The sequence below is a fragment of the Lacerta agilis genome, chromosome 2 (assembly GCF_009819535.1).
Source record: "Lacerta agilis isolate rLacAgi1 chromosome 2, rLacAgi1.pri, whole genome shotgun sequence".
Lineage (NCBI taxonomy): Eukaryota > Metazoa > Chordata > Lepidosauria > Squamata > Lacertidae > Lacerta > Lacerta agilis.
The window spans coordinates 57,809,095-57,820,050 of record NC_046313.1 but is presented as its reverse complement, the minus strand read 5'-3'; the positions used below and the strand labels follow the sequence as shown (position 1 = coordinate 57,820,050).

General features: G+C 42.8%; 1 protein-coding gene across 1 annotated transcript; it reads left to right on the top strand.

Moving 5' to 3' along the window:
• The first annotated feature begins 271 nt into the window (after positions 1 to 271).
• LOC117042924 (cytochrome b-c1 complex subunit 8-like) lies at positions 272 to 705 on the top strand. Its single transcript, XM_033142555.1, is given in 1 exon segment — positions 272 to 705. A coding segment is annotated over 1 exon segment (249 nt). The 5' UTR covers positions 272 to 335; the 3' UTR covers positions 585 to 705.
• The last annotated feature ends 10,251 nt before the right edge of the window (positions 706 to 10,956 follow it).

Here is a 10,956-nt window from a genome sequence, read left to right as displayed (position 1 = left end):
AAACTTAGATGAATTTGAAAAGGAAGTGCCACAACCACCTGCAATTCAGCTTTTTTGTAGTTCTGCAGAACATGAAATCTGCCCGATACAAACTGAGCTGCCGGTAAAAGCTTTGTAGCACATGGCAATAGGTCATCAGAAGGGCAGAAGAGTGGAGAAGGCAGGAAACACACTTTAACAAAAATGAAAGTTACCTTTCACTATCAGTCCTGGAAATTGAACTAGCAAGCCACTTGTGTAAAACCCTTAAAATCCAAAGGTCTTGGCCGTTGCTGATGCTGGAGTGAGAAGCGGTGACCTTTCCTGCAAGGAACTGAACGGAACAGCCTGCCAAAATGGGTATTCACTTTGGAAACTTGGAGAGAGTAAAGCATGTGATCACCTACAGCTTGTCTCCATTTGAACAAAGAGCTTTCCCAAACTACTTCTCCAAAGGAATTCTTAATGTCTGGAGGCGGTTCAGTTCACAGGTCTTCCGGGTGGTGCCTCCCTTTGTTGTGGCCTATGTCATCTATTCCTGGGGAACCTAAGAACTTGAACGTCTTAAAAGGAAGAACCCAGCTGACTATGAGAATGACGAATAATCTGACAGATAACAAAGAAAACAATTGCCAGCATTTATTCTTGGCCTCAGCTTGTTGACATGAATATGCAAATATTTAAAATAACACTGGTTCAATAAACCTCTCTTCCTGTTCTAAAAAATAAAAATAAAAATCCAAAGGTCTCTATTGCATTATTAGGATGTGACCACTAGATGTCACTATTGCATTTTATTTTCTCTCAATACAGGTGGGAAAATGAGAAGCTTTCACTGTTCAGTACTTAGCAGCCCTAACAAGAATAGTGTGAAGCTGTTTGCTCTATTGCTTCCTAAATGAGGACATTTAGGAATGATTGTGTCATGATCCTGTCATCCCAACTAGCAGAGACCAGGGCCTCAACAAGATCCCTCATAGGAAATTCTTCCCGCCTCCAGCCCATAAGAAATCCATCTGGACAAGAGTCAAGCCAGGGTGGACCTCCAAAGCTTTTGAGCAGCCCTGAAAGGAAACCTGACTGGAGTCATATCTGGCTCCCCCAGCTTCCAAATATGTTCCCTCATAACTGTGCAGAAAACCAGATCTAAAATCTGTTCTGTGACATGTGTTGGCCCTGATATTCTTTGAAACGGACCCATGGTTAACTTGGTGACCATGACGTCCTCAGGCACTTTAGTCCCAGCAAGGTTGCTGAAGCCCCCCAATGCCAATCTCATTGTCACACTCAAAAGCACCTCCATCAGCTTGAGTAAGAGGACTGTTTGGGTGGTTGACGCACCAGCAAAATCCCTATCCTGCCTCTGGAGCCCAAGACCATGTATAGACCCTCAAAGATGTACTGGATACCTGGCCAAGAAGATGCTATCCGTAGGCCTACCCCACCTTCCCACTTCTCCAGCTGAGCCTGGTGCTGCACATAAAAACGTGATGGGCACATCCATAAGAAATTTACCCCTGCACCCTTGCCCAGTAAGGTTTTTGAAAGGTGAGCATGTTGTTCTAGCAGCAATTCTGATCTTAAGCACACTTTGCCACCTGCTAACTTCACATTAAGGAGCAGGAGAGAAGCCCCTTAAGGTATCCAAGCTTCTAGAATCACCTTCTGCCAGCAGCTCTCCTCCCTACAGATGGAAGCCAATGGAGAGTAAGGAGGGGGGAGAGATTTGATTCAGTCCACATTTAATGCATACAAAACATGCATATACTGGGGTAAAATGTACATTAAAACTGTATGCATTGGTGAAAATAGCATATAAACATGCATTATCTTAAGTTGGTGGTTCTCAAAGGGCGTGGTGTGCCACACGGATGTGGCAGGAGAGGATGGCAAGTGTTGAAGGAAGATTAAAGCACAATCAAAGAAACATTTAAACATTTCAGTACAGTATAGTATCGACATAAGTTTTCATATTTGCAGGATATCAATAGATATATTTTCAAAATGACAGCAAGAACATCAAGCGATACTGAGGACATGCCTCTCCCTAGAACATTAGTTCTTCTTCTACAGTTCCCCACCACATATTGTTGTGAACAGGGATATTCAGCTCTGACCAATATGAAAGATCAGAAATGTTGATGAGGAGATGAGAGTTTGCTTGTCTTAAATTAGACCTAACATAAATTACCCGGCAAAAGCAAGCTCGCACCCTGAAATTGTACAACTGGCATCACATATGAAAAAGAACTCCATGCCTAAGGAAGAGTGAGGCAACAAGCTACATGACAACATGAAATGGCAGTTGTCTCATGGCCTCAGCAATTAACTTCCAGTCATTCTGCCTGCTTTCACACTATTCAGGTATACAGGACCGAGGCCTGTTATTTCTCAGGGTTATTTCCACTCCCAGCAAGCTCTGGTTGCAAAATTCAAAGGGGGGGGGGGAAAGAAGCCCTAGATTTTACATCTGTATTTTGTACTTCTGAGTTGTTGGTTTTTCTGAACAAATGGTCAGCATCCCCAGGCTCCACCCCCCCCGTCTGTTTGCCTGTTTTTGCTTTTTCCCAATAAGGTGCATATGTTAGCATCTTTCTTTCTTCACACTAAGTAGGCTATGCATTAACATTACGGCTCATGCTTATTCTTCCTGTGCAACAGTATTGGCAATTGCCGTGGTGCCAGACTCCTCGCAGCTGTTGTGAGAGACAGTGACTTTATCTCCAGACAATGGCTCATTGTAACAATCCAATTTCATTTCTGAATGTGAAAGAAAGCAGAGTATGTTGTTGCAATTGCTGTCTTGAACAATCAGTGGATGATTCATAAAATTTGACTCTATATATATATATATATATATATATATATATATATATATATATACATACAGTATCTGATGCATGCATGCCAGCAAATGGAAAACCATCCTGGTTATATTCATTTATTCTGAAACAGAATATGCAAAGCATGCTAGGTGTAACCCAGTCATTTATTAAATGGGTTTAATTTCATGCAATCACTCGAATGTTAATTTGGGGGGGGGCATTGGTTCATACTTATACATGGGGAAAGACTTGAGAAGTGAAATGTAAGCATGACTGCATGCATATACGGTATATTTTGATCCTGCTATGGTATGACATCCTATGATACAACAGCACTAGGCAGAAACACTTTTAAAATATTTTCTCTGAGCTTTTAAATGTGAAAGTTTAGTCTCTGGCTTTTCTGCATTATTATTATTATTATTATTATTATTATTATTATTCTGCAGCATTTAGATTTTCTTGTATTGTGTTTTATCTGTTTGTAAGGCATACTGCAAAAGTTTTTTGTATGTAAAAGGTAGAGTATAAATGTTTTTAAATGTATTATTTTAAAAAACAAACAAATAGCTGATTGCCTCTTCTTTTCTGCCCGGAATTATGCCAAATTCCTATAGAACCGCCTGGTTTGAGCTCACACTATGCTCTTTTTTCATTATTATTTTATTGTTGTGGCTTTTTATGAACAGGATAATCTTCTATAAAAGGTTATACTAAAAAGGCACAAATGTTTATAAATATAACAATGAAACCATCCTAACCCTAGTGACCATCCTTAACAATTGCAGCAGAAGTACCACTTCCATTGCACCCCCTTCACCACTCTAAGCGATGGTATAAATAAAAGAACTTGGGAAACATTTGAGGACCCAAAGATGTGGCTCACTAGTATGGCAACACCTGTTTCCTATTTTCCTTATGGACAGCCTCTGTCTAGTGCAGCCTTTTGGACAGAGTCTGTGAAAGAGGCCAGCTGTCAATATGGACAAGAGCCTCTCTTACGGGAGATCACAAGATGAAAAGGAATCTTATTGCCAGTTCTGGAAAAGAAAAACATACTTTTGTTACTGGAATGTTGTTACCAGCAGCACTTCAAATTTTGCTGCATGGCCAGGCACCTGTGATGGTCACTGGAATGATAGAACAGTTGTTCTTCAAGTGAAGCCAGCAATTTCAGGTTTTTGTTTTTTTTAGAGCTCAAGTTCTCTTGCCTGTACTGCATAACTTACACATCTTCTACCCACCCCCCAACTCCTGAAACATTACATAACTGTGAAACATGTGAAAGCCCCAAGTTCTTTTCCTTCTTTGACATTTGTTCAATACTTCTGCAAGGGAACCAGTGGTGCGAATTATGGCTAATGCTTAAGCCTTTATTTTAATACTTTTGCAGAGCATTTCCTGTGTATACCAATTCAGGCAGTAGAATGGCCACAATATTAGGCCAGGAGGGGAGGAGACAAAACACAGCAAGGAAATACGGAAGCAGCAGACACATTGGTCCTGGAAACACTGCCAAAACCCACCAACCAGGGATGGTGACAGCAATGAGGAAGGGAAGGAGCAACGGAATGAGCTTGTGGCAGGGAGGACATGCATTGAGAATACATACAACCTTGCACCACCACAACACAATCAATGTCACCCTGGTGGCACATGACCAGCCTCCCTGGCTTTATCTTTGGTAGCCCTGCTACGGCCAGACGTCCCTACCAGCAGGGCTTACGAGTTCCCGTATGCTGCTTTAAATCTGTTTTTCGGGAGCACAGCACACAAGCAGAAAGGAAGAGAACCCAATGCCCAACGCAGCACCCACACCCTCAGAGAACACAAGCAGCCTCCCTGGAACAAGGGCTCAATTCCCAATCAGAGAGGGAAATATTTTGACAAGCAGCCAAAGCGCAGCCAGTAAGGGGAGCCACAGTCCACACTGGCTCCAGAGGCTTATTCCTTGGACCATGAGACTGGAAAGCGAGAGATGATACCTTGAGCCCCAGCAGGGACAATATTGTGTGTGTGCCTGACTATGTCAAGGGCAAAAGAGAGGGTATCCTGGGACTCAAATTGGGACTCAGGTTTGATGGCCATCTATTATGGATGCTTTAGTTGAGATTCCTGCATTGAACTAGAGGACCCTCAGCGTCCCATCTACAGATGAAACTCGAAAAATCAGAATATCGTGAAAAGTCCATTTATGTAAGCAATTGTTTTCATTAGCTACTGGAGTTTAATATACGAGATTGACTCATGACATGCAAAGTGAGATATGTCAAGTGAGATATGAAAACCCCAAAGTTGAAATTGTTAAGTTGGGGTTCTCATCAGCTGTACGTCATAATCATCACAATTACCGGTATAACAACTAAAGGCTTGACGTATCTCGCTTTGCATGTCATGAGTCTATCTCATGATCAATGCACATGATCACGCATGCACACGAAAGCTCATACCAAGAACAAACTTAGTTGGTCTCTAAGGTGCTACTGGAAGGAATTTTTTATTTTATTTTGTTTTGACTATGACAGACCAACACGGTGACCTACCTGTAACTGTTCTTCTTGTTGACTTTTAAAACCCTGAACAACTTGGGCCCAGCTGAAAGACTTCCTCCCCAGACCCATCCAATCACTCAGGAGCAAACCTGTTGGTGGTACTGTGCTTTATGGACTGTTGTGGGGCAGTAAGTCAGAAGGAGGCAATTCCCATGTTTAGTCTTATAGTCTGAAATAACTCTCATTTATCCATTTTGGACAACTCCTTTAAGCATAGTTTTTTGCCCAGGCTGTTTCTGACCTCTGAGGTTAGATTGTGTATCTTGTTTCTTTATATTTCTGTTGCTTATGCTTTTATGGCACGCATGATGATTTTATATTATGTTACATATTTTGTTTCTGTTGTATATTACACACCCTTTAGATGATTCTAATTTAGGTGGTTTAGGATTTTTAAATACATAACACCACCACACATGCTTCATAACAAGCCAACACAGAGGCTTCCTGTCTTATTCTGGTCCCCTTCCGTCCCCATCAGACCTCTCCACTAAAGGAACCTATAAAACCCATTTTCTGATGTCAAGGTGGGGGAAACAAGCCTCCTTTGCAAAGGGCCTCTTTCCATGCTATTGATTCAAAAGGCCTTCACTAAACTGATATTATAAGGGAGCTGCCAAGCAGAAGTGCCCTTAGGCAGCTTGTCACATTAACCAACATAAAAGTGATCATTGTTCTCCCATAGGACATGTTGATAATTCTTCTATTAGTCTTCTGGGAGACAGTGCTGTATTTCTTTCAAGATAACAGCCTTTTCTGTCAGCAGCCTAACTTCTCCCTTCGCTCTGACAATGCTGGATGGTGGGGGTGGGGTGCCATGAGACACTGGGAAATCCTGATCACTGGATTAAATTGCACCTTCTTAAATGCCACCCGAATAGAGCAGTCATAACGTGGAGCCATTACCATCCATTTGCATGTGAAATAGCAGCAGTGAGAGAGAAAGAAAGAAAGAAAGGTACCGATCAATAGTAAAATCAATAGTATGTTCATAGCTTTAGGTCTTCTGCCCACAGCTTATCAAGCACCAGCAGCTGGAAGTGCCAACAACTATTAATTAAAGGAAGCATTTGCTATTCAGGAGGAATGGCTGGCAAATTCAGAAAGCTCCCCAGGTTTTCATTAGCTGTGAAAGTTGATGGGGGGAGGGGAGAATAAATAAACAAAAAGTGTTATTGTGGAATCACATTTTGGTTCATTTGCATTCGGTCTGGATTGATGTTTCATTGATGATCTTATATGTAGAAGGAATTTGAGACCTGCACTATGCACACACCCCTCACCTTCCATTGTACATCATTGTTGCGGCAGCCCCTCGGCTTGGCATCCAGTGAGGGCGAACCAGTGATGCTCCCCTCAATACACCTCTGGAGGGACAGTGCCCTGTTTGCCCTAATGGACAATGGCAGAAAAAAAGCAAGGAAAGCTCCATCTCCACATCACAAGCTCCATCTTCATTCCAGTGAAACAGGAGCATGAGAAGCCCAAATAATGGCCTGCCTGGTCTTGCCAGGTAAGTTCTAAAACTTACTAAACCTCTGCAATATGAAGAACAAATAAACACAAGATGACTCCTGAGAAACACACACATGTAACAGTTCATAAGAAATTTGCTAGATTCTCAGGCAAAAACGAGAGAGCAATAGTTTATGTTTTTAATGGTAGGAGGAAAGGCTAACATGGAGGCACCCTCAAACTTCAATTTACTTTTATATCCTTTCAAAACAATAATTCCCAGTCTCAGACACTCATGGTAATATTCTATGAAAGGACCTAAAGCTGTAAATTGTACGACAGAAGATTCTTATAATCTGAATTGGTTTATTTAAAATCTGTCACTACCCAAATTCAACATTATTATTTTTTATGACAGTGGGTATGTCCAAGTCAATTTAGCCAAACCTTTCCGTATCAAAAGATTTTCAAATTTTCATGTCATTAATTGGATAAATTAGGTCACACTGCATTTCTGCGCTTTCTGCAACAGGCTCTCAACAGGATGCTCTCAGGAATCCTGATGGAAGTTGTGGACAGGCCATGATGACATATTCCACAATCTCCATTCTGACAAGTAAGGGGGAGGGAATGAGCAGCATGGAGTTGGAAGGCTTTTAGCTAAACAGTAATGAGGCAGAGAAGCTTTTAAACTCTGTATTAATAGGCACTTAGCTTTCTGTTTAAAGCACCAGCTTGCTCTTGTAAATCAGGGCTCTTAATAACTACATGCCACACTCTGTCATTTGCAAACCTTTGGATCTTGGCCAAAGCTCAGTGATGTAGCATGAAATACTTTCGTTAAATCAAATGGAGATCAGAGCTGAAGCCATACAAACGGAACAGTGATGTTTAATCAAATGGGTTTGTTCCTCATGGTGATAATATTTGGCCTTCTAAATCTTGTTGGACTACAATACCTGTAACGGGTAGTGGCTGGTGAGGCAGAACAGGTAGGGCACTATTGGTCTTCCAGCTTCCTAACACAGTGGATTGCTGGTGCTTACTGAGAAGGGGACAGGAGGTGTTGTGGGATGTAATCCATTGGAACAGTCAAGTACAACATTCCTTATTTCCCTAGAGTGGGCACAGGCCAGAGGATGTTACCCCAGTCAGTGTAACTTCCTGTTACACTGGTCTGGAGCTTCCTCCCCCTGCATATGATCTGGGAGATGGGCGTGGCCCTGGTTGACTCCATAAAAGAGCCAAGTCACACAGTCATTTTCTCTCTCTTGATTTCTCTCTTGCTGATCTCTTGCTGCCATGCTGCTCTCCTACAGCCATTTTGTTCTCTTAATGTAATTTTGCTGTCTGCTGGCTCTCAGCCGGCAACACATGAGCTCAATCTCCATATGAGATAAATTCACAGTTTGTTATGTAACTACTAAGTAAAGCTTGCCTTTCAGGGATCTAATCGTGAACTGAATGTGAGTAAATTTCATGTTACTTTTAAGGAAATACCCGTGTGTCTTTATTCTTTTAAGAGGGACAAAGGAGGATACCAGAAATAATCCATATGGGCAAACCAGATTGAATTTCTTAAGTAATCCAAATGAATCTGCAAACTAGCTTCCTGCTATATTGAGGGGAATCTGATCTTCTACATCACTCACTAGCGTGAATGAAGGAAGGATAATACTTATTCAATATATAATTTCCTACTATCCTTAACATTCCCACAAAGGGTTATGGGGCCCAGAGTTACGTATTTTTGAGTAGTTTTGGTAGATGGCACTGGATTGAGATCCTGAGTGCCAGAGGCAAAAGTGAATGGAGGAAGAGGTGTGAGCCTTAACTTTTGTATTTTAACTCACATTCCAGCTACACAAAAATAAGACGTTTCTACATGCACACTGTATCCAGGCAAGCCTAAGGCATTGTCACAGCTGAAGGGCACATTCCAGCTAGACAAAAGCACTTGAGGAGGGGGCAGAGCTGACAAGGGGATGTGGCCTGAGAAGAGTCATGAGGGCTGGAGGACCGCACTTGGCTGCCACCCTTAGTCTTTAGTTCCCACCTCTAGCTTAATGTATGGGCACCACAAAAAAACACCACATTCCTTCAGGACTAACCAAATAGCCCGTACTTACGTTCCATAAACAACTAGTGCAAAAAGATCTGATCTATTATTTCACTATAATGGAAATTTGGGATAACCAGCCTCATATAACCAACATACTTAAGTCTAATTAATGCATGAAGGAGTTAATACCATAAAGGAAGCTGTCCTGCCAGGCTTAGCTCACCGGGGGAGGGACTAGGTAATCAAGACTTTGTTTTCCCTCAGTCTACCTAAGAAGGTCAGCACGTGAAAAGGCTAAGCTGGTTGCTCCATCTTAGCCACATGTCTTTAACAAGCTTCTCTTCCATTCCTGTATCAATAATTTAGGAACCTTCACCACTTTGACACTAAGCCATGTTTTAATGCCTGTGCAACTTTTCTTATTGATGAATGGAAAAGCACATTAACCTGACCTTTGAAGAGTAAGTGAACCAATTTTTAACTTACCAAACATGGTCTTTTCCTATCCTGAGGGAAGAAGGAAGTTCTGGAATGCAGAAGGGCATATTTGCTGCATATATTGTGTTTTTAAATTTCTGGTGGGTTTCTGTCACCAAAGAATACCTGCCCAAAAACTTGGGTCTTGGTACCCAGGAATTCTCCTTTTTATACCTATTTCCCCCTTGCACCAACATAAAAGTGTATATGTCTGAACCCCTGGCCTACCTGGCAGCAAGTCAGTAAGTCAAGTCCAAAGTCCAAGTACAGGTAGGTCAAGTCAGGCAAGCAAAGTCCAAAGGTCAGGAAATACAATCCAGGGTCAACCCAAGTAGCCAAGTCTGAAATCCAGCAGTCAGAATACAGTCCAGTCTCAAACCCAAAGAACAGTACCGTGGAGGTCCAGGAGCATCCAGGCCAAGGCTGAGCAGACACAGCACCTAACCTCTGCTTCCTTTTTGTATTCTGCATGCCAACTGCAGCATCTGGGCTTGATGAGGCATGGGGCCCTGTTCCAACCCTACTCCAGCTGAGGAATCACACCCCTCCTCCCAGAGCAAGCGTGCCCCACCTAGCCAGCTAGGGAGGTGGGCCCTTGCCTGCCTCAGCCTCCTAGAGTGCCACTTCTGCTGCTCCCTAAGCCTTAGGTCCTACTGTGTTCATGGGGAAAGGGACCCCACTGGCTCTGGTGATGGATCCTGCTGCTCTGGTTCCTGTTCACCTCCACCCCCTTGCCATCCTCTGTCACCCTGTGAGTACTTCCTTCCCCATCCCCTGCTTGCCCCAGTGTATTCCAGCCCCATCTACACCCCTTGTCAGGATCCTCTTCCTCCTCCCCGCCGTCCTGCCAATTCATTACAGTATTTAAGTGCTCATGTTTGGATTCATCTAGTGCAGGCATGTCCAACAGGTCGATCGCAGGGGTGTCCCAGGGCGATCATGGTATTGACAATGGGTAGATCACAGCCAGTTTTTTTTAATACTTGGAGTAGATTGCAGTCTCTTGGGAGTTCGATGTGCCTGATCTAGTGCTTCACATAAGTGGCGCCTCCATGTAAACACAACTCTGTATGCTCCTGAACTGATAACAGGGGTTGCATCCTGTGTGAACCAGCGCCAACCATTCCCCATATTTTGATCCAGGAAAGCACATCTTTGCCAGGTCATCTTTGGCTATTGACTCCAGGAATGTGGTTGCCTTCTCATTTAGTGTATGCCTTGAGTCTGGCAGTCTTCTGGAGCCCGTGCGAGTTGATTAGAAGATGGTGAGTCCCAACTAACAACAGGAGGATTGGACCAGATGGCTTTTGGCTCCTTCTAGTTCTTTGATGCTGTGATTCGACATTTAGCAAAGACAGATGCAAAACAGACTTTTTACCTAGCGTTTCTTTCTGTCCTTGACTCTTGTTATTGTTCTGTTTATTAAGCTGAAGAAGGCTGCTTGGGGAAGTCAGTGTGCGCTTTTGCCATCCCTAAGCACACAGAATAACTAAAAGGAAGAACAAATTCTAGAACCAACATTTTCTTAGATGCCACTCGCTTTGTTTTCAGAGGACCATCAGCAGCTGTTTCATTCATTATTTAGGACTGAATGCGCAGACTCGCC